At 34.8% G+C, this 25,249-nt stretch overlaps 3 protein-coding genes across 3 annotated transcripts; all 3 read right to left on the reverse strand.

Annotated features, from left to right (window-relative positions):
- Window positions 1–1,957: 1,957 nt before the first annotated feature.
- LOC125592000 lies at window positions 1,958–3,329 on the reverse strand. Its single transcript, XM_048766965.1, has 3 exons — window positions 3,265–3,329; window positions 2,846–3,185; window positions 1,958–2,761 (listed from the first exon to the last, which is right to left on the reverse strand). The coding sequence occupies exons 1-3, from the start codon at window positions 3,327–3,329 to the stop codon at window positions 1,958–1,960; spliced, it is 1,209 nt and encodes a 402-aa protein (XP_048622922.1).
- An 8,054-nt stretch (window positions 3,330–11,383) lies between these two features.
- LOC106413107 (extensin-2-like) lies at window positions 11,384–13,452 on the reverse strand. Its single transcript, XM_048764637.1, has one exon. The coding sequence runs from the start codon at window positions 13,378–13,380 to the stop codon at window positions 11,518–11,520; it is 1,863 nt and encodes a 620-aa protein (XP_048620594.1). The 5' UTR covers window positions 13,381–13,452; the 3' UTR covers window positions 11,384–11,517.
- A 7,883-nt stretch (window positions 13,453–21,335) lies between these two features.
- Window positions 21,336–23,311, reverse strand: LOC111200324 (extensin-2-like). Its single transcript, XM_048764638.1, has one exon. It carries the CDS (start codon window positions 23,255–23,257, stop codon window positions 21,470–21,472), a length of 1,788 nt encoding a protein of 595 aa, XP_048620595.1. The 5' UTR covers window positions 23,258–23,311; the 3' UTR covers window positions 21,336–21,469.
- Between the last annotated feature and the right edge of the window lie 1,938 nt (window positions 23,312–25,249).

A 25,249-nucleotide genomic window follows, 5' to 3' on the forward strand; every position in this document is an offset into this window, starting at 1 on the left:
ATACTTAATCTAAGTGCAATCAAGCGATAAGATGTTTTTGGACTAAAATACTACTAAAATGTAAGTAAGAACAAAGCTTTGATTTGTTTTATGAGATGGGAGAATCCATGGGCTAAGGAAATTGACCTTGGGTGATCAAGTTTCAATCTAAAGGTGGTACCTTTTAATCAATCTATCAACTTTAGGCTTAGACACAATCTTAAACAAACTCTATCTCTAGATGGATGTTCATTCACTAAGATAACTCAAGCATCAAATCTCTTTGGTTGAATATTATCAAAGCAATCATTAAAATCAAGTCTATTAGCCATTTCAACACCTTTAACAACAAATCTCTTTGGTAAAGAGTGTTAAAAGCTTAGGAGAGTTGGTTCAGACATTTCATCAATACTTTTCAGGTATGAAATGTCTAGAGCTCAACCTTAGAGAGGCCAACTCTAAAATAGCATTTAGATCACTCTACTAGCAAGGAATAAGAAGGATCTACAACAAAACACCCTAGATCTACACTTAACCACCTTAATCTACCTTAACCCATGAATCCAAAGGTAACTACTCACTACTCTTCATGATAAACCCAAGAATCAAAGATGATTTGGTGTTAATCATGATTAGTAATCAAGATAGTCAAGCAAATTCAAGAGAATAAGAAGAAAAGAAACTAAAGATTCAAGTTTTCTCTCTAAAGAGTTTTTGTGTTCTTCATACAAAACAAGATATTTTCCCAAATTTTTGTCTGAAAAGTAGTTATTGAAGACTAAAACTCGAGCTGGGTTAACCCAACAAGCCTGGGTTGACCCATAAAAACATAGATATTTTTCTCCGTAGTGACCATAAAAGGTCGCTACCAGAGGTCGCTACGCCTGTAGCGACATGACATGCCCGCTACGTGTGGCCGCTAGGATACTTAGACGATTTTTTTCGCATTCTTGAACTCATAGCGACCTCATGAAGTCGCTATGGCTGGCCGCTGTAGAAGGCGCTTGAAGTCCTGAACGCATAGCGACCTCATGATGCCGCTACGGCAGACCGCTATAGAAGGCGCTTCAACTCTAGCGGTCTCTCTAACCCGCTACACACTCCCGCTACACACTCCCGCTACGGTACTTAGACGCCTCAGCTCTATCTTCTGTAGCGACCATCTTTTGCCGCTACGCCTGGCCGCTAGGAGCCTTCAACGACTCATCTTCATTCTTTTGGCATCAAAACACTCATTCGGGCACAAAGTTCATCATGAAACTCCCTCCAACACCTGATAAAGACTAATACATGGAAATACAACCTAAATATGTGTAAATGCTATTCCAAAAGACCAATGTGCACAAGAAATGATAATTAAAACAATGTAAATATGGTAGATATCAATTGGTAAACTCCATGGGATGGGATCGGGTCTCAGTTTTTGCCTCTGTTCTTTAGCTTCTCTGTTTCTGTTTTTCTTTTGTATAGTTTGGTTACCTTATTAATGAAAACCCTTTCTTCAAAAAAAAAGAAATATTCAACTTCCACGAAAGCTTTCTCTCTCACAGGTTTCTCTGTTTCTACAACAAGAGAGCTTGGGAATGGTTTATCTTCAGATTTTCCATTCATAGACAAACCACAACACATAATTGCCGCAAAACAAAATAGATCATACCAGAAAAACATTAAAATCCAAAAGACAGCACATAAAAAACCTTAAAACGATCCAAAATAATAAGTCAATTTGAAATACATCCTAATTCTGAAACAATAAAGTATGTTAGTCGACCACTTGACTTTGTGTTGGTTGACTTGATCCTTCTACTTGTTCGACATTCTTCTTCTTTGGTGGTCCTTGAACTGGAACTCCAATATTTTTGCACTTCCTTGCATTATGTCCACCTTCTCCACATCGGCCACAATGAATGATCTTTCTCTCCCTTGAAACCTTTGAAGGAGACTGATTCCTAACCTTAGTCTTTTTCTTACTTGGAGACTAGTTCCTTCCTTTTATCCGCTTAGGAATTTTCTTTCTTCCTCTTGATGATTCCGGTTCTGTTGGTGGTGGAATAATCTCTGAATCTCCTGTTTTTTTCCAAAAGTTTATCCCATGGACAGCCTTAATTGGTGTTTCATACTGCTTTCTCCACGTCGAGGTGAGGTAACAAGCATCCATATAATCCTCTTGTTTGCGCTTCTTTGCAGAAATGATTTTCAGGGCATGACGACAAGGCAATCCCGACATCTCCCACTTTCGACAAGTGCAAGTACGATCAACCATTTTCGTTTTGTATGAACTGTTTTTCTCTTTCACATCAAATACCTCATATCCGCAAGGATATATAGTGCAATGATGTATTTTACGTTGCTCCTCCCTGACCTTTTCCATTGCTTTTAGACTGAACTTCCCTCTGTGATTCATTGCTTTCATCTTCCTTGCCTCAATGCGCAACATAGATCTTCTGCGTATTGTTTCCAACATTTCCACGAGTGGCATTGATCTAGCAGGGTCAACCGCATGATTAAAAGACTCAGATATGTTGTTGCTTACATCATCACAAGTCGAGGATGGAGTAAAGAAGGCAAGGCTGCAATTTTTGGGATTCTTCATCATCATCGAATCATATACACTCATGTCATATGCCTTCACCTCATCCACCCTCTTGTTGTACTGCACCATGTTGTAGCTCTTGGCGACCTTCCAGAATTTGCCTTTCATATTTAAGTTTGCGTAAATATGTCTTGCACACATCATGTGCTCAACCATTGGCAAGATATTTGATACTGCATTACGTAACCCCTGAAAATAAATAAAAACTTCATTTTTATCCTCATACTAACATAAATAAGCTCTAAAAATAAAGAAAAACTTTGATATTATTACCATTTGTCTATCTGATATGATAGTGAAGCCTTCACCATCATGGAGATTCAGGTCCGTCTGCAATTTCTCAATAAACCAAACCCAATTGTCTTCACTCTCGACGTCAACAACAGCCCACGCTGTAGGAAACATTTGGTTATTTGCATCTCTGCCAACAGCTGCTAACAACTGACCCTTTGTTGTGCACTTGAGGAAGCATGCATCAAGACCAAAGATCGGTCGACAGTGAGCACACCAAGTCTTCTTCAATGCAGCAAAGCAAACGTAAAATCTATAGAAAACATCTGAACCATCATTTCCGTTGAATGTCTTGAGCTCTACCGTTGAATCCTCATTGGACCTACTTAAAAACAAATAAATATTAAGTTCAAATAAAGACAAAACCTGGCATTTATAAATACAAAACATTAAACACTTACTCTAACAACTCTAGCCGGTAATCTCTAAGCCTTGAGAAATGCTGATCATTCTCCTCTTTGATCATTTCTAATATATATATTTTTATTCTAATTCTTAAATGTTTTTAGGCCAAAGAGACGGGACATCTCCCGTTTCTTATGGAAATTTACGAGAGGACCCACAAGAACAAGGCGGGTGTATTTGTAGATGGCAAGTCCGAGCAAATCTACAACGACGTGGTTGCTCGGGTTGAAGACCGCCAGACCCAGCTGACCCAGCAGTCTACCGACGGATTACCCGTCACCTTATGCACACTTGAAGTGGATAAGATTTGTGAGGAGGTAAATTTTCTAAAATTTTAATTTTTTTATTATTCATTTAATTTAACTTTAAATTTTTACTAACAATATTTATTTTTTGTTTTTAAGGTTGTCCCTAAAAAAAAAGGGACAGACGTTGGGGATTGGTTCCGTCAACGATGTTCCGAGAGCGACATCTTCTTATGGTCAGCGACGGGATGATGAAGTCACTGAGCTGCATAACGAGTTGGCCGCGACAAAATCTCGTATGGGTGGAGTCGAGCTCACGAACAATCTTCGGCGAGGAATTACTTAGCATAATTAATTAGGCTCATTAGATCTCAAAACTTACAACACCACAAAAAATACTAAAAACACACGACAATACATGAATGATCATAAGATGATTAAAACAAATTCCAACAACAGAATGGAAGAAAAAAAAAGCAGATAATGTAAAGAAAAAATGCATGGTTTGATAGATATTCTCTGCCACGTCCCTTTCCATGTTCCTTCCCCTTAGCCCTAGTACTCGTTGGCTTGCATCCCAAGCAAACCTTATCCACCATTTTATCGTCTTGCTCCTCATTATCTCCTCCATCACCTCAACCTCTGCCTTCATCACCACATATTTCTCCTCCATCACCTCAACCTAACATTTTAACAACCAACTAGATTTTGACCCGGCGCTCGCACGGATGTATTTTTTCAAAAAAAATATGATGCTATTTGTTTTTAATGACACTATTTAGGGTTGGGCAAAATACTCGAATTCAAAGAACCGAACCGATCCCAATCCGAATAAGTAGTACCAAATTCGAACCGAAATTAATTAAATATCCGAATTATTCAAAATTTTGATATTTAAAGAACTGAAACCTAATCCGATCTGAACCGAAGTGTTTTGGGTATCCAAAATATATTTATATACTTATATATATTAATTAGTTTTAGATTTAATATATATATATATAAACACCAAGAATATATATGATATTTTTAAGTTCGTTTAAATGCTTGAAAATATATACAAATAATCAAACGTAAATATCTAAAATAGTTAAAATATACTCAAAACTCCAAAATACTTAAATAATTATTAATTCCCTATCCAAATATTTAAATCAAACCAATTTATATGTTAAGTTAGGTACTCTAACATATGTTATTCAAATTTATAGATTTTCAAAAAAATTAAAGCATATAATAAATTTTAATTTTATATATCATATATGTGTCATCATAGGTTACAAAAATATGTATTATCATATAATTAATCGTTTTTTATACATACCATCAAATAAGTTTTTTTATAATTAATAATATTTTATACGTACAATCATATAAATAACCACATATATTATATTTTTAAATTTCAATGTGAAATATAAAAATCATAATTTAAGTTGATGTTTGAAATTGGGCTTTGTATTGTATTTTTCTTATATATATTGAAAACATTTTATAATGGTTATTGGAAAATATGTTAGTAAAAATCAAATTTTGAATATATGTTTATTTTTGAATGAATTTTTGATATAAATTAATTTTAAATTATTATTTTGATTTGAATATGTATATCAATTAACATAAACTCATTACTTTTTAATATAATGTAATGGACTTCCAATTTTTTTAATAGCATAAGCTCATTACTTTTTTTCTTAACTTACTGTTATCCATGTTTTCAAACAGCCCGATTTTTTTTAACTGCTATATATATTGCCAAACAAAATCTTAAAGTACTTCTACTTTAATAAGATAGATTGCTACAAACGGGCATGCGTTCATTGAAATATGAATCTTTGAACCTATGATAAATCAATAAATATATATATATATATATATATATTAACTAACAACATATAATTTTGTACACATAAATACAAGCACAAAATGGAAACCCCATATTAAATATATTCACACATTTTGAAAAATTGGGAAAGATCAACACATGTTTACAATACAAAATTCTTATATTTAAAAAAAAAACATATCAAATATTAAAAATAAAAATAAAAAGTAATCATAAGTGAATTACACATCGTATAGGAAACAAACTTCCTAAACAAAGTGGTCATAATTTACAACTTACAAAGTACACAACAACAAAAGAAATATTAGCAATGTATTTAGTTGTAATTTTTAGTTTTGGAATTGCATATATAATTATAATTTTTTGTATTATAATTGTAATTTAAAGTATTTAGAAAACAATAGTATAGATACTATTCTCTCATTGACAAATAAATTCATTAAATTAAAAAAAAACATATAACCACGAAATTGCAATCCATTCTTTTTAATATTAAATTAAACATAATCTGTGTTACAAAAAAAGGATAAAATAATTTATAATAAAAATAACAAAATATACAAATTAAGATCAAACATCATTATACATAGTACAAGTCAAGATTACAAATATATAAATTAACTCTTACCAGTCCGAAAAAAGGATTCACTATAAGAACACTAAGACGCACAACTGATTTATATACTTCTCTTCCAGATCCTAGCAAAACACAATTGCAATAAAAAAAGATAGCAATACAAACATATCATACGTGAAGTATATTCCGCGCGAAGCGTGGACCGGCCCTAGTTTTTTATAAGTGTGAGTTTGAATTTGTGATCAAACTATTTATAGGCTATGTTCAAAAATATAATAATTGTATATTTAACGAATTAATGATGTAGATTTAAAAGTTAATAACTCCATTTATATATGTCTAATAGTTTTTTTTTGAAACAGGCCTTAAATTTATAAACATATCTAAAGTTTTAAAGTTTTAGATCCTAATATATATATTTTTAAAATTAATTTAATTTTTAAATTCGGATCATTTTTTAATTCAAAATTTTAATATTATATAGGTTATGGCATATACTCATACAGTTTTACAAAATGTAAGAAATATTTTCAAAAAAGAAAGTAGAGCAAAACAAACGAAATTGTGTCTAAAAGATGAAAAGACAAAAGATGAAAAGTTTTAGTTAGTATCCATGGTTAACACAATAGATTTAGAGCATAATTAATGGGAGTTCTTAGGAGTAGGGTTCGTAACGTAATTTAATAACCGGTTCTTAACTTTAACAAAGAAAAAGATTAAGAACCGGTTATTAAATACTTATTTAAGAACCGGTTCTTAACATTTTTCTTTGTTAAAGTTAAGAACCGGTTATTAAATTACGCTAAGAATCTAATCTCTAAGAACACGGATTCATCATGATCTTAGCCAAGCCGACCATGTCCGTCACGTCTACCACGTGGATCATGTTTGTGGAAAAGTATTAAAAGTAAATAACACTAAGATGTTTGTGGGAAATTATATTACTTTTATAAATAATGTTACAGTACACATACGTTCACATAAAACTCATATAACCAATTTTTTTTTTTTTTTGTAACTGGCATTACATTTAACCAAATTTTCTAAATTAATATGAAAATATATGATAAATCAATATTATTTTCAACTAAAACATGCTTCTAAATCTTTCCAAACTATTCTTGATCTTATGCATTTTTTTGTTTATTAATTCGATTAATTTTGATCTCCCAACAATTAAACTTTATATAATACTTGAATTTAGGTATACAATCCATATACAAAACTCATGTTACGTAGATTACATAGTTATCCCTTGCTAGCATGTCAAGAGTTAGCAATTCATATATAATCGCAATTTACAAAAGACAACGAATAGACCACAAGCAACCTTTGCAGGTATCAGAATAATAGAAAATACATGAAACCACATGAAGGTATTGTACCCATACTATTAATCGACATTCACAAGGAAATTGAAACTGATTGCGTACATATTGTATCAAGAAAAAAAAAACAAATAAAACTTATTTAAGAATCACATTACTGGTTTTCAGTAATATGAAGGTGGTGATGAAAAATTGTACTTTACATTAAGAAAAAATAAGGTGACAGTAGTGGGGAACGGTACAGGGGTAGAGGAAACTTGTAATCCACCTTCGGGGGATAGAAAGTAGTATGATGGCGGTGAAGAACCGTAAACATATAGTGCTAGAGGACGTATAGTTAATCTTTGTTGATGGGAAGGAATATGGTGGTGTTGGTGAGAAACTGTAGATATATAGTATTGGAGGAGATTTGTAGTCTATCTTTCGTGATGGAAAATAGTACGGAGGTAGTAGAAAATTGTGGATATAACAGTAGCGGAGGAGTGTTGTATTCTACCTTCGGAGATGGTGAATATGATGGGAGTGGTGGCAAGCTATATGTATATGGTTCATAGGCAGCAAGCAGTGTCGCCATGATGGTAACGCTTAGAGCGTAAAATGAGATGGGCTGAAGGCATGCTAGAGGAAGATCTCATATTTGTGATTTATTTTTCTCTACCAACGTTGGTTAATTTTTTTTGTTTTGGTTTTGTGTTGTAAGGGAGCACATGGGTTTATATAGCAATTTTTTTCTCTAAATCCAGCTCTACAATATCTTTTTCCCTGTTTTTGACTCCATCCAGATAAATCTTGGAGGCATGTCTACACGATCCTAGTAGGAGACGTGCACGAACGTTTAGAGAACGACTTAAAGAAACTTGATGGTTCCTCTAAATCGCTTCGTGACATTTCTTGAAATTCTCTACATTTTTCGGAGGGTATTGACAAAATATGAAACTTTATAGTTTGAAAGTTTTTTTTTTCAATTTTATTGTGATAATGAAGAAAACGTGCCCATTGGCAGCTCTTGTGCCCTTTATTTACGAAAAACTTGCAAATGATTTTATAATATAATTAACCAATAGCACTATAGCAGGAATGCAATAGGTCGAGCTTCGCTCCTTTTGGAATAATGATTTGTAAGAACTTGCTAATTTTAGTGATGAATGATCCTTTAGGTCCGACAAGACGATGATTCAAATTTAGAAACATGGTGTGTTTTTTTCTAAGTAAACTAGTTTGCATTTATTTTACAGAGAGAAAAATATTTGAGTAAATATTTTGTTGCTATTTATTTATTTATTTTGTTTAGAGAAAAGCATATAGTGATTTAATGTTGCGAATTTGCCAAAACAACCGTTCTACTATCGTTTTACAAAACTACAAAACAACAAAAAGCTGTTTTCTTTGTAGCAAAAAAAATGAAAAAGTAATATCTTTTACTTTTTTTATTCACAGTATAACTGTTTTCGCTATTAGAAATTCCTCGTCGGTCTCGGGAAAAGGGTCAATTTTCGACCAAAAACAATTTCCGTCGTGCATTTTCATATCCAAACAAAATATAAGTGCTAAATACAACCTAAACTAAAATCTAATTTGAATTGTAAACCTGAACTCTCAACCGTGTGCGTAAAATACCTTGACTAACATTACGTTAGTCAACCGTTATCTTAAACAAAACGACGCCGTCTTGTATCAGAGGAAATCTTGAAAAAAATAGCAATTATTGCAGATCGAACCTTGGTCCCGCAGATAACAAGCAAACTTAATTACCATTGTGCTACGACAATTATTTTGTTTGCATATTAGATTTAAAATATATGTAGATTGAGATCCGTATATTCTAAAATAAAAATTATTTTTGTTTACACATTTTATTTAATACAAATTATAATTGCATCAGTAATTTCTGTATTTTAATTATTTTTAGACTGTTATACATGTGATAAAATTTAAAATGATATTTTATAAATTATTCAATCTAATTTTAAAATGACATTTCTCAAATAATTATATAATTTCAAATATTCAAATTTAAAAAATCTACATATAACAGTGGTTACAATTTTTTTCTTAAAAAAAAACTTAAATTTTAAAATAAACACTGTAAATAAATCTAAATAAAATCATATAAAACTTAAAATACATAGATTTACTTTAAGTTCTATAAATTACATCTATAATCTATGTATTTTAAGTTTTATATAATTTTATTTAGATTTATTTAAAGTGTTTATTTTAAAAACTAAATTTTGTTTCTTAAGAAAAAAAAATTGTAACCACTGTTATATATAGATTCTTTAAATTTAAATATTTGAAATTAGATAACTATTCGAGAAATGTCATTTTAAAATTAGATTGAATAATTTATAAAATATCATTTTCAATTTTATCACATGTATAAAAGTGTAAAAAACTTAAAATACAGAAATTACTGATGCAATTATAATTTTTATTAAATAAAATGTGTAAACAAAAATAATTTTATTTTAGAAAATACGGATCCTAATATACATATATTTTAAATCTAATAAGCAAACAAAAGAATTGTCGTAGCACAACGTGGTAAGTAAGTTTGCTTGTTATCCGCGGGACCAAGGTTCAATCCGCAGCAAGTGCTATTTTTTCAAGACTTCTTCTATTACAAAACGGCGTCGTTTTGTTTAAGATAACGGTTGACTAACGTAATGTTAGTCAAGGTAGTTTTATGCACACAATTGAGAGTTCAGGTCTACAATTCAAATTTAGATTTTAGTTTCGGTCGTATTTAACACTTATATTTTGTTCGGGCATGAAAAGGTACGACGGAAATTGTTGAGGTCGAAAATGACCCTTTTCCCTGTCAATCTCTGCTTTGATTGGACAAGTTGCGTAGGATTCAAGATAGGGACCTAAAGGCATCTCCAATGGTACGCAATAATTCTCTCTATTTTTTACTCTATAATAGAGTAACTATATTTTATAGTTGAATTTGCTCCAATGGTTCATTTTGTAATAGAGTTACTCTAAAATAGAGTGAAATATTGAGTAATGTTGCTTTTTCACTCCAAATATAGAGTAAAAAAACAATATTACTCTATATTCCACTCTATTATAGAGTGAACTATTGGAGCAAATCTAACTATATAATAGAGTTACTCTATTTTAGAGTGGAATATAGATAGAATTATTGTGTACCATTGGAGATGGTCTGGATACGACTTGGTGTGACTGATTTTCTTTTATACTTGACAAAAAAAATTGTTGATACATACATTAAAAAAATCGACTGAAAGTTTTAAATGTCCTTTCATATTGGGCGTTTGAATCGATGCACTGAGTAACTTAATTATGTTCTGGACCAGACATGTCCTCACGGCTAAGTTGAAATAACCTTCAAAGCTTATTTTTCTGTTTCCCACATATGCAGTGGAGGTATCATGAGGGCCTGTGAAGTATCATGCAAGGGAGGATTCAGGAGTCTGGGGATAATTATGAAATGGAACTTCAAGAACCTGGCTTGTCTTACACATTATGCGATGTGTCTTTCCAAAGCTCTGATACCTCACCATGCATATCTGTAAAAGAACATATACACAGCTCGTAAGCATCATTAGCCCAAAAGGACCTTGCTGGCTCTTCTCTCCTTTCCATTTCACAGCTTCAAGCCTTCAAGATATATGTAGTTTATCTCCATACATTCATCATTGTCTAATTTACTGTATAGAACAGCCTCTTCCCACAAGCTTACGTCTTACATTTACGTTTGTCATTGTATCTCAACACAAATGGTGGATGATTAAAAGATCTACCGTATCACTATTCACTACGTTTACATTTTCGGGAGCTTGACGCAATGAAGCCATGTAGTTTTATGACTTTATCGACGTCAATATATTTTCAGTCAAACTGAAGATTTATTGTTAGTTTTCTGGCGCTAGACTTTGTTGCATGCATAATCATGTTTCCGAACAAGACTACAATAGAATTTCAAAAAATCTTTGCAATCCATATACAAAACTTATGTAACCAGGATTACGTAGTTGTTCAAAACTACCATGTCAAGAATAAGCAATTCATAATCGCAATTTGCAAATGACTACAAATAGACCACAAGCAATCTTTGCAGAAAGTTAATAACAGAAAACACACAAAACCATATGAAGGAATTATAACCAATTTATTAAGACATTCCCAAGAAAATTAAAATTGATAGCATACATGTTATAACAAGAAATGAAATATGAAATCACATAACATTCAATAGCTCATTTAAGAGTCGCATTTACTGGTTTTCAGTAATATGTAGCTGGTGGTGGTGAAGATTTGTACTCAACTTTTGGAGAAGGAGAATAATAAGGTGGTGGTGGAGAACTGTAGACATATGGAGGTGGAGGAGACTTGTAGTCTACTTTAGGGGATGGAGAGTAGTATGGTGGTGGGGGTGGAGAGTTGTAGATATATGGTGGTGGAGGAGACTTGTAGTACAGCTTAGGGGAAGGTGAGTAGTATGGTGGTGGTGGTGAGCTGTAAACATATGGTGGTGGAGGAGACTTGTATTCAACCTTAGGAGATGGTGAGTAGTATGGTGGTGGTGGTGGTGAGCTGTAAACATATGGTGGTGGAGGAGACTTGTAATACACCTTAGGCGAAGGTGAGTAGTATGGTGGTGGTGGAGAACTGTAAACATATGGTGGTGGAGGAGATTTGTATGTTACTTTTGGTGAAGGAGCATAACATGGAGGAGGTGGTGGGCAGACACATACATGCGGGTGTGGTGGAGATTTGTAATGAACTTTAGGGGATGGTGAATAGTATGGTGGTGGTGGAGAGCTGTAGACATATGGTGGTGGAGGGGATTTGTAATGTACCTTTGGAGAAGGAGAGTAGTATGGTGGTGGTGGAGAACTGTAAACATACGGTGGTGGAGGAGACTTGTAGTGTACCTTAGGAGAAGGTGAATAATATGGTGGTGGTGGAGAACTGTAGACATACGGTGGTGGAGGAGATTTGTATACAACCTTAGGAGATGGAGAATAATACGGTGGTGGAGGAGAACTATATACATACGGTGGAGGAGGAGACTTGTACTCAACTTTAGGAGATGGTGAGTAGTATGGTGGTGGTGGTGGGGAGCTGTAAACATATGGTGGTGGAGGAGACTTGTAATCTACCTTGGGAGATGGAGAATAGTATGGTGGTGGTGGTGAGTTGTAGACATAAGGTGGAGGAGGAGACTTGTACACAACCTTAGGAGATGGGGAATAATATGGTGGTGGTGGGGAGCTGTAAACATATGGTGGTGGAGGAGACTTGTATTCAACCTTAGGAGATGGTGAATAGTATGGTGGTGGTGGAGAACTGTATACATATGGTGGTGGAGGAGACTTGTACTCAACTTTAGGAGATGGTGAGTAGTATGGTGGTGGTGGTGGGGAGCTGTAAACATATGGTGGTGGAGGAGACTTGTATTCTACCTTAGGAGATGGTGAATAGTATGGTGGTGGTGGTGGAGAACTGTAGACATACGGTGGTGGAGGAGATTTGTAGTCTACCTTTGGTGATGGAGAGTAGTACGGAGGTGGTGGTGGAGAGCTGTAGACATACGGTGGTGGAGGAGACTTGTACTCAACCTTAGGAGATGGTGAATAATATGGTGGTGGTGGTGGAGAACTGTAGACATACGGTGGTGGAGGAGATTTGTAATCTACCTTTGGTGATGGAGAGTAGTACGGAGGTGGTGGGGGAGAACTGTATACATATGGTGGTGGGGGAGACTTGTACTCGACTTTAGGAGATGGTGAGTAATATGGTGGTGGTGGTGGAGAACTGTAGACATATGGTGGTGGAGGAGATTTGTAGTCAACTTTAGGTGATGGGGAATAGTAAGGAGGTGGTGGGGAACTGTAGACATATGGTGGAGGAGGTGATTTGTAGTCAACCTTTGGTGATGGAGAATAGTATAGTGGTGGTGGTGGTGAAGAACTGTGGATATATGGCAAGGGGGGAGTGTTGTATTCTACCTTTGGAGATGGTGAATATGACGGGAGTGGTGGCAAGCTGTATGGTTCATACGCAGCAACCATTGTTGCCATGATGATAACGCCTAGGGCATAAGTGATATGGGCTGAAGGCCCCATCCTGGAGGAAGGTCTCATTCTGATTTTTTTTTCTTACCAACGTTTAGGTTGGTTAGTATTTCTTGTTTTGGTTTGTGTTGTAAGGAATGGGGTAATGAGTTTATATAGCAAAGTGTTTCTCTAAATCCAGCTCTGCAAATTGTTTAATTTGGACTCCATCCAACTAAATCGTGGAAGCATGTCTAAACGTTGCTAGTATGAGACGTGCATGAACGTTTGGAGAACGTCAACTAGCCCGCTTTCCAATTTTTTAATGACAAGTCCACGAAGAGCTTTTTACAAGATGGATGCATGATTTAATTCATTGTTCTAGGTCCACCGTATGAACTCCCTCGAACCTTTTGAATATCAACCAAGATGTTTATGCTGAGCATAGTATCCATTAAGACATGATCTCATGGAATTGGCTTTTTATAACCGCGAACAAGACGGGTAAACTAACATTATTTTATGTAATTCGAAGTCTTCTTAATCCGAAATTAAAACTGATCGGCTTTATATAACTTGGAATTTTCATACGACGTAAGCTATTTAAAGATGGTCAAGCACATGTGTATCGAATGAGATACGAACCTAGCATACAAGCGGGTTACTTATCATCAATCATACGAAACCAATGATAATTCTTAATTAAGTGCGTCCAATCTCTCAAAAAGCAAGCTAAGTACAAAATAAATGAGTTGTAAAAAGTATAAAATAAACATGCTAGCTCAATGAACAAAATGATGCATCCATGATATACAAAATTCTTCTTGAACATATAATTTAAGAATGGAAAGTGGCTTGTTGACATCCTCTTAAGTCTTAACTTTCGTGCACGTCTCATAGTAGCATCGTGTAGACATGCATACACTAATTTGTTGGATGGAGAACAAGTTAAACAGGTAAAAGAAAAGTGTAGAGCTGAATTTTAGAGGAAAACCTTTCTCACATGACCCCATTTCTTACAACACACCAAAACAAGGAAAACTAACCGACGTTCGGACTTGGCACAAATACTCGATACTTGTCTTATACATGTTACTTGACCCGTACTCGCTTCACTTTTTTAAATACTGGTCGTTGTCAAGTCAAGTATCAAGTCGTTGAGTTTTGTTACTTGCAAGTAAAAATATCACAAAAAAAAGTTAATGATTCGCCTTAATATTACTCGTACTTGTTTTACGACTAAAAAATGAAGTCTAAACAGATATTTCTTCGTTGTAAGAAGTAAACAATACTTTCATATTGAAATATATGTATTTGTTCCTTTTTCTTTTTTATATTAGATGTAAATATTTTATTTGAATTAACTCTCGTGTTTTTACCATGTCGAGTAAACAAAACAAACTTTCATAACCTTCTCTGATAGAATATTATCTACCAAGTAATTTTTAGAAACTTGAGAGAATATATCTAAATAATTTATAAGTACTTGTAAGTAGTAAGTACTCGAACGAGACAAATAACTTAAGTAACATATTTTTGGAAAAGTAATTGAAATAACAAGTATCTGTTTTCGACAAGTACAAATCCAGAAATTCATTACTCGTTCTAAACCAAGTATCAAGTATATTTAAACAATGCAGGTACTTGCCCGTCCACCCCTGCGCCGTATTATGATTCAGTAGAGAGAAGAAAAATCGCAATGAGATATTTTTCTAGGATGGGGCCTCCGGCCCATCTCATTTACGCTCCAGGTGTTACCATGGAAAAACGGCCATTAGTTTTTCAACTACACGTTTTGATTTGATGGATTTCTAAAGTTTTTGATTGTACTCGGACAGGGAAAATGGTCAAATCCTCTATAAACTAACAACTCCGGGTTTTTTAACACACGAACTTTGATGCCAAGCCGAAACCCACGCGAACAACTTTATTTTTTGAATTACGTATACGAACTTTTGATTTTAACCTAATTGCCACAAACCGTAAACGGTGTTATGTTAGCCGTCAACAGCTTTAATCTCTCATTTAAATCTGGTTAAATAAAGAGGAAAACAATGTTGTATTGCTTTTCTTCTTCACTTAGGGATTAATTCAATATTAGGATTTACGACAACATAGCTTTCACGATGACAGAGCAAAAATGAATTATCATCGTGAGATGAGACTTCCATATTTCAATTTACTTTTAGGAGATAATAGTCATAGAAAATATAAAAAAAGTCATAGACTTCAGTGCAGAGAAGACGGCTTACAGTATATGCATCATTGGTTCCTTGTGGAATATATAAAGACATTATTCAAGTGCTCGGGAGTGTCGGGATTTTCGTGTGTTAATCTCTTGCTTTCCGGTCCAGTGCGTGCAGAAAAGGGGTCTCTTGGTGTATGTTACGTCTATGTAATGGTTGCTTCGAGGCTTTGATTCTGCTCATCCTTTCGTTTGCTCCTCCCTCGTCCTTTTCGTGCTTCTAGGCTCTGAGGCTTTCCTCGCCGCCAATTCAGTCTGAGCTCTTCTCATGCCGCTGCGACAGCCAGTTCCTGAAAAGTATGGTTTTGCAATGGTTATCGGCTTCTCTGTTGGCTCCTATTCTCATTGTTGATGACTGTTTTCTTGTGGCTGTTTTCTTGTAGAATATGGTCATTAGTGATGAGAAGCACTTAGTCTTTGGATTGGTAACAACAAGAGAGCTTGGGAATGGTTTATCTTCAGATTTTCCATTCATAGACAAACCACAACACATAATCGCCGCAAAACAAAATAGATCATACCAGAAAAAAATTAAAATCCAAAAGATAGCACATAAAAAACCTTAAAACGATCCAAAATAATAAGTCAATTTGAAATACATCCTAATTCTGAAACAATAAAGTATGTTAGTCGACCACTTGACTTTGTGTTGGTTGACTTGATCCTTCCCACTTTCGACAAGTGCAAGTACGATCAACCATTTTCGTTTTGTATGAACTGTTTTTCTCTTTCACTTCAAATACCTCATATCCGCAAGGATATATAGTGCAATGACGTATTTTACGTTGCTCCTCGCTGACCTTTTCCATTGCTTTTAGACTGAACTTCCCTCTGTGATTCATTGCTCTCATCTTCCTTGCCTCAATGCGCAACATAGCTCTTCTGCGTATTGTTTCCAACATTTCCACGAGTGACATTGATCTAGCAGGGTCAACCGCATGATTAAAAGACTCAGATATGTTGTTGCTTACATCATCACAAGTCGAGGATGGAGTAAAGAAGGCAAGGCTGCAATTTTTGGGATTCTTCATCATCATCGAATCATATACACTCATGTCATATGCCTTCACCTCATCCACCCTCTTGTTGTACTGCGCCATGTTGTAGCTCTTGGCGACCTTCCAGAATTTGCCTTTCATGTCAGCTCTATGCGGATGTTTCTTCTTTAAGTTTGCGTAAATATGTCTTGCACACATCATGTGCTCAACCATTGGCAAGATATTTGATATTGCATTAAGTAACCCCTGAAAATAAATAAAAACTTCATTTTTATCCTCATATTAACATAAATAAGCTCTAAAAATAAAGAAAAACTTTAATATTATTACCATTTGTCTATCTGATATGATAGTGAAGCCTTCACCATCATGGAGATTCAGGTCCGTCTGCAATTTCTCAATAAACCAAACCCAATTGTCTTCACTCTCGACGTCAACAACAGCCCACGCTATAGGAAACATTTTGTTATTTGCATCTCTGCCAACAGCCACTAACAACTGACCCTTTGTTGTGCACTTGAGGAAGCATGCATCAAGACCAAAGATCGGTCGACAGTGAGCACACCAAGTCTTCTTCAATGCAGCAAAGCAAACGTAAAATCTATAGAAAACATCTGAACCATCGTCTCCGTTGAATGTCTCGAGCTCTACCGTTGAATCCTCATTGGACCTAGTTAAAAATAAATAAATATTAAGTTCAAATAAAGACAAAACCTGACATATATAAATACAAAACATGAAACACTTACTCTAACAACTCTAGCCGGTAATCTCTAAGCCTTGAGAAATGCTGATCATTCTCCTTTTTGATCATTTCTAATATATATATTTTTATTCTAACTTTCTTAAATGTTTTTAGGCCAAAGAGACGGGACATCTCCCATTTCTTATGGAAATTTACGAGAGGACCCACAAAAACAAGGCGGGCGTATTTGTAGATGGCAAGTCCGAGCAAATCTACAACGACGTGGTTGCTCGGGTTGAAGACCGCCAGACCCAGCTGACCCAGCAGTCTACCGACGGATTACCCGTCACCTTATCCACACTTGAAGTGGATAAGATTTGCGAGGAGGTAAATTTTCTAAAATTTTAATTTTTTTATTATTCATTTAATTTAACTTTAAATTTTTACTAACAATATTTATTTTTTGTTTTTAAGGTTGTCCCTAAAAAAAAGGGACAGACGTCGGGGATTGGTTCCGTCAACGATGTTCCGAGAGCGACATCGTCTTATGGTCAGCGACGGGATGATGAAGTCACTGAGCTGTGTAACGAGTTGGCCGCGAAAAAATCTCGTATGGGTGGAGTCGAGGGCTTTTTGGACGTTATAGCAGCCACAAATCCGGAATGGGAGTCCATGTTGAGGAACATACGACAACAACATCCCATTCGAGGCGAGTCATCCGACACACATAACGAGGCGGATGTTGCGAGGAGGAGTGATGAATTCTACCAGGCGATGAACGACCCTTAGTTCTTTTTTTTTCCGATTGTTGTATTATAAATTCAAAACTTATTTATATATAAAATATTTTCGTATTGATTTATTTTTATTTTAAATTATAATTTTATTAATAAATTAAATAATTTAAATTATTATTTAATTATATTTTTAAATTCTGTAAAATAATAAAAAATGAAGTAAATTCGTAGCTAATGTACGACCTATTTACGTGGAAACTTTACGAGGAAATGACGAAAAAAATAAACGAGTATTTTACGAGAAAACATTTACGAAGAAATGACGAGGAAAGATAAACGAGTATTTTACGAGAAAATACTTATGTGGTAGTTACGTGTATTTTGCGAGGAAACACTTTCGAGGTATTTACGTGTAGTTTACGAGGAACACGTTTCGAGGTATTTACGAAGAAATATAGCGGCCTCCTTACGTGGAATATTTACGTGGTCTTTACGACGAAATGATGTACTTCGTCTTTACGACGAAATATTTTCCTCGCTAAGTTACGACGAATTGGCGAGGAAATATGTGTTACGACGGATGAGTAACGAGAAAACGTGTTTCCTCGCTAATTCGTCGTAAAGCCTCTTTGACTACGAACTCACGAGGAAAACCGCCCTCGGTAAGATTATGTTTTCTTGTTGTGGATCCTTTAGTCCGTCAAGACGATGATTCAAATTTAGAAACATGGTGTGTTTTTTTCTAAGTAAACTAGTTTGCATTGATTTTACAGAAAGAAAAATATTTGAGTAAATATTTTGTTGCTATTTATTTATTTATTTTGTTTAGAGAAAAGCATATAGTGATTTAATGTTGCGAATTTGCCAAAACAACCGTTCTACTATCGTTTTACAAAACTACAAAACAACAAAAAGCTGTAATATAAAAAAAAATTTGTAGCAAAAAAAATGAAAAAGTAATATCTTTTACCTTTTTTATTCACAGTATAACTGTTTTCGCTATTAGAAATTCCTTGTCGATCTCGTGAAAAGGGTCAATTTTCGAACAAATACAATTTACGTATTAGAGGAAATCTTGAAAAAATAGCAATTGTTGCAGATCGAACCTTGGTCCTGTAGATAACTAGCAAACTTAATTACCACTGTGCTACAACAATTCTTTGCTTGCATATTAGATTTAAAATATATGTAGATTGGGATCCGTATTTCTAAAATAAAAATTATTTTTGTTTACTCATTTTATTTAATACAAATTATAATTGCATCAGTAATTTCTGTATTTTAAGTTTTTTACACTGTTATCCATGTGATAAAATTTAAAAGGATATTTTATAAATTATTCAATCTAATTTTAAAATGACATTTCTCAAATAGCTATCTAATTTCAAATATTTAAATCTACATATAACAGTGGTTACAATTTTTTTCTTAAAAACAAAACTTAATTTTTAAAATAAACACTGTAAATAAATATAAATAAAATCATATAAAACTTAAAATACATAGATTAACTTTAAGTTCTATAAATTACATCTATAATCTATTTAAAGTTTTATATAATTTTATTTAGATTTATTTAAAGTGTTTATTTTAAAAATTAAATTTTGTTTTTTAAGAAAAAAAAATTGTAACCACTGTTATATATAGATTCTTTAAATTTAAATATTTGAAATTAGATAACTATTTGAGAAATGTCATTTTAAAATTAGATTGAATAGTTTATAAAATATCATTTTCAATTTTATCACATGTATAAAAGTGTAAAAAACTTAAAATACAGAAATTACTGATGCAATTATAATTTGTATTAAATAAAATGTGTAAACCAAAATAATTTTATTTTAGAAAAACGGATCCTAATATACATATACTTTAAATCTAATAAGCAAACAAAAGAATTGTCGTAGCACAACGTGGTAAGTAAGTTTGCTTGTTATCCGCGGGACAAAGGTTCAATCCGCAGCAAGTGCTATTTTTTCAAGATTTCTTCTATTACAAAACGGCGTCATTTTGTTTAAGATAACGGTTGACTAACGTAATGTTAGTCAAGGTAGTTTTATGCACACAATTGAGAGTTCAGGTTTACAATTCAAATTAGATTTTAGTTTAGGTCGTATTTAACATTTATATTTTGTTTGGGTATGAAAAGACACAACGGAAATTGTTGAGGTCGAAAATGACCCTTTTCCCTGTCAATCTCTGCTTTGATTGGACAAGTTGCGTAGGATTTACCGTTCAAGATTAGCGACCTAAGGGCATCTCCAATGGTACGCAATAATTCTCTATATTTAGAGTGAAAAAACAACATTACTCTATATTTCACTCTATTATAGAGTGAACCATTGGAGCAAATCTAACTATATAATAGAGTTACTCTATTATAGAGTGGAATATAGATAGAATTATTGTGTATCATTGGAGATGGTCTAGATACGACTTGGTGTGACTGATTTTCATTTATACTTGCCAAAAAAAATTTGTTTATACATACATTAAAAAAATCGACTGAAAGTTTTAAATGTCCTTTCATATTGGGCGTTTGAATCGATGGACTGAGTAACTTAATTATGTTCTGGACCAGACATGTCCTTACGGCTAAGTTGAAATAACCTGCAAAGCTTATTTTTCTGTTTCCCACATATGCAATGGAGGTATCATGAGGGCCTGTGAAGTATCATGCAAGGGAGGATTCAGGAGTCTGGGGATAATTATGAAATGGAACTTCAAGAACCTGGCTTGTCTTACACATTATGCGATGTGTCTTTCCAAAGCTCTGATACCTCACCATGCATATCTGTAAAAGAACATATACACAGCTCGTAAGCATCATTAGCCCAAAAGTACCTTGCTGGCTCTTCTCTCCTTTCCATTTCACAGCTTCAAGCCTTCAAGATATATGTAGTTTATCTCCATACATTCATCATTGTCTAATTTACTGTATAGAACAGTCTCTTCCCACAAGCTTACGTCTTACATTTACGTTTGTCATTGTATCTCAACACAAATGGTGGATGATTAAAAGATCTACCGTATCACTATTCATTACGTTTACATTTTGGGGAGCTTGACGCAATGAAGCCATGTAGTTTTATGACTTTATCGACGTCAATATATTTTCAGTCAAACTGAAGATTTATTGTTGTCAGTTTTCTGGCGCTAGACTTTGCTGCATGCATAATCATGTTTCCGAACAAGACTACAATAGAATTTCAAAAAATCTTTGCAATCCATATACAAAACTTATGTAACCAGGATTACGTAGTTGTTCAAAACTACCATGTCAAGAATAAGCAATTCATAATCGCAATTTGCAAATGACTACAAATAGACCACAAGCAATCTTTGCAGAAAGTTAATAACAGAAAACGCACAAAACCATATGAAGGAATTATAACCAATTTATTAAGACATTCCCAAGAAAATTAAAATTGATAGCATACATGTTATAACAAGAAATGAAATATGAAATCACATAACATTCAATAGCTCATTTAAGAGTCGCATTTACTGGTTTTCAGTAATATGTAGCTGGTGGTGGTGGAGATTTGTACTCAACTTTTGGAGAAGGAGAATAATCAGGTGGTGGTGGAGAACTGTAGACATATGGAGGTGGAGGAGACTTGTAGTCTACTTTAGGGGATGGAGAGTAGTATGGTGGTGGGGGTGGAGAGTTGTAGACATATGGTGGTGGAGGAGACTTGTAGTACACCTTAGGGGAAGGTGAGTAGTATGGTGGTGGTGGTGAGCTGTAAACATATGGTGGTGGAGGAGACTTGTATTCAACCTTAGGAGATGGTGAGTAGTATGGTGGTGGTGGTGGTGAGCTGTAAACATATGGTGGTGGAGGAGACTTGTAATACACCTTAGGCGAAGGTGAGTAGTATGGTGGTGGTGGAGAACTGTAAACATATGGTGGTGGAGGAGATTTGTATGTTACTTTTGGTGAAGGAGCATAACATGGAGGAGGTGGTGGGCAGACACATACATGCGGGTGTGGTGGAGATTTGTAATGAACTTTAGGGGATGGTGAATAGTATGGTGGTGGTGGAGAGCTGTAGACATATGGTGGTGGAGGGGATTTGTAATGTACCTTTGGAGAAGGAGAGTAGTATGGTGGTGGTGGAGAACTGTAAACATACGGTGGTGGAGGAGACTTGTAGTGTACCTTAGGAGAAGGTGAATAATATGGTGGTGGTGGAGAACTGTAGACATACGGTGGTGGAGGAGATTTGTATACAACCTTAGGAGATGGAGAATAATATGGTGGTGGAGGAGAACTGTATACATACGGTGGAGGAGGAGACTTGTACTCAACTTTAGGAGATGGTGAGTAGTATGGTGGTGGTGGTGGGGAGCTGTAAACATATGGTGGTGGAGGAGACTTGTAATCTACCTTGGGAGATGGAGAATAGTATGGTGGTGGTGGTGAGTTGTAGACATAAGGTGGAGGAGGAGACTTGTACACAACCTTAGGAGATGGGGAATAATATGGTGGTGGTGGAGAGCTGTAGATATACGGTGGTGGAGGAGACTTGTACTCAACCTTAGGAGATGGTGAATAATATGTTGGTGGTGGTGGAGAACTGTAGACATATGGTGGTGGAGGAGATTTGTAGTCAACCTTTGGTGATGGCGAGTAGTATGGAGGTGGTGGTGGAGAACTGTAAACATATGGTGGTGGAGGAGATTTGTATTCAACCTTGGGAGATGGCGAGTAGTATGGTGGTGGTGGTGGGGAACTGTATACATACGGCGGAGGAGGAGACTTGTACTCAACTTTAGGAGATGGTGAGTAGTATGGTGGTGGTGGTGGGGAGCTGTAAACATATGGTGGTGGAGGAGACTTGTATTCAACCTTAGGAGATGGTGAATAGTATGGTGGTGGTGGAGAACTGTATACATATGGTGGTGGAGGAGACTTGTACTCAACTTTAGGAGATGGTGAGTAGTATGGTGGTGGTGGTGGGGAGCTGTAAACATATGGTGGTGGAGGAGACTTGTATTCTACCTTAGGAGATGGTGAATAGTATGGTGGTGGTGGTGGAGAACTGTAGACATACGGTGGAGGAGGTGATTTGTAGTCAACCTTTGGTGATGGAGAATGGTATAGTGGTGGTGGTGGTGAGGAACTATGGATATATGGTAGGGGAGGAGTGTTGTATTCTATCTTTGGAGATGGTGAATATGACGGGAGTGGTGGCAAGCTATATGGTTCATACGCAGCAACCATTGCTGCCATGATGATAACGCCTAGGGCGTAAGTGATATGGGCTGAAGGCCCCATCCTGGAGGAAGGTCTCATTCTGATTTTTTTTTCTTACCAACGTTTAGGTTGGTTAGTATTTCTTGTTTTGGTTTGTGTTGTAAGGAATGGGGTAATGAGTTTATATAGCAAAGTGTTTCTCTAAATCCAGCTCTGCAATTTGTTTAATTTGGACTCCATCCAACTAAATCGTGGAAGCATGTCTAAACGTTGCTAGTATGAGACGTGCATGAACGTTTGGAAAACGTCAACTAGCCGCTTTCCAATTTTTTAATGAGAAGTCCACGAAGAGCTTTTTACAACATGGATGCATGATTTAATTCATTGTTCTAGGTCCACCGTATGAACTCCCTCGAACCATTTGAATATCAACCAAGATGTTTATGCTGAGCATAGTATCCATTAAGACATGATCTCATGGAATTGGCTTTTTATAACCGCGAACAAGAAGGGTAAACTAACATTATTTTATGTAATTCGAAGTCTTCTTAATCCGAAATTAAAACTGATCGGCTTTATAAAACTTGGAATTTTCATACGACGTAAGCTATTTAAAGATGGTCAAGCACATGTGTATCGAATGAGATACCAACCTAGCATGCAAGCGGGTTACTTATCATCAATCATACGAAACCAATGATAATTCTTAATTAAGTGCGTCCAATCTCTCAATAACCAAAGCTAAGTACAAAATAAATAAGCTGTAAAAAGTATAAAATAAACATGCTAGCTTAATGAACAAAATGACGCATCCATGATATACAAAATTCTTCTTGAGCCTATAATTTAAGAATGGAAAGTGGCTTGTTGACATCCTCTTAACGTTCGTGCACGTCTCATAGTAGCATCGTGTAGACATGCATACACTAATTTGTTGGATGGAGAACAAGTTAAACAGGTAAAAGAAAAGTGTAGAGCTGAATTTTAGAGGAAAGCTTTTCTCACATGACCTCATTTCTTACAACACACCAAAACAAGGAAAACTAACAGACGTTCGGGCTCGGCACAAATTCTCGATACTTGCTTTATACCTGTTATTTAACCCGTATTCGCCTTGATTTTTCAAATAGTGGTCGTTGTCAAGTCAAGTATCAAGTCGTTGAGTTTTGCTATTTGCAAGTACAAAGCAAGTAACAAATATCACAAAAAGTTAAGAATTCGCTTTGATATTATTCTTTACTTGTTTATACAACGGAAAAAAGAATAACTAAACCATAAAAACGAAGCCCTAAACAAATATTTCTTCGTTGTAAGAAGTAAACAATACTTTCATATTGAAATATATGTATTTTGTTCATTTTTTTTTATATTAGGTGCAAATATTTTATTTGAAGTAACTCTCGTGTTTTTACCAAGTTGAGTAAACAAAATAAACTTTCATTTACCTTTTCTCTGATAGAATATTATCTACCAAGTAATTTTTAGAAATTAGGGAATATATCCAAATAATTTATAAATATTTGTAAGTAATAAGTAATCGAATGAGACAAGTAACTTGCAAGTAAGCATATTAGGGATGTAGGAGATTTCAACCTTGCTCTCATAGCAAAGCAAGCATGGAGACTCATTAAGTATCCTTCATCGCTCTTGGCAAGAGTCTATAAAAACAAATATTTCAGAAAAACAGATTTCTTACATGCTTGCAGATACAATTCATCAAGCTATGCCTGGCCTTTCGAAGAGTCAGTTGAATAGTTGATGCTCTCGATGTCCCTGATTACTATGACATCATTAAAGATCCCATTGGTGTACACTAAATTATCATGTCACTTGATTTCTTTTCTTTTTTTTTTTTGTACTTTTACTATCTCTTGAAGCATTATACTCTCTCTGTAAAATGTTAACTTTGGTTTAACCAACATGGTGGAACACAGATCTGAAGACAGTTGCAAAGAGAGTAGAATTAGAAGAGTACTACGTCAGCCGTCAGGCTTGATGTGTTTGTGACTGATGCGAGACGGATGTTCAACAACTGTAGAACTTACAACTCTCCGGACACCACTTATTACAAAAGAGCAACCAGGTAACAAG

Source organism: Brassica napus, chromosome C8, assembly GCF_020379485.1.
Source record: "Brassica napus cultivar Da-Ae chromosome C8, Da-Ae, whole genome shotgun sequence".
NCBI lineage: Eukaryota > Viridiplantae > Streptophyta > Magnoliopsida > Brassicales > Brassicaceae > Brassica > Brassica napus.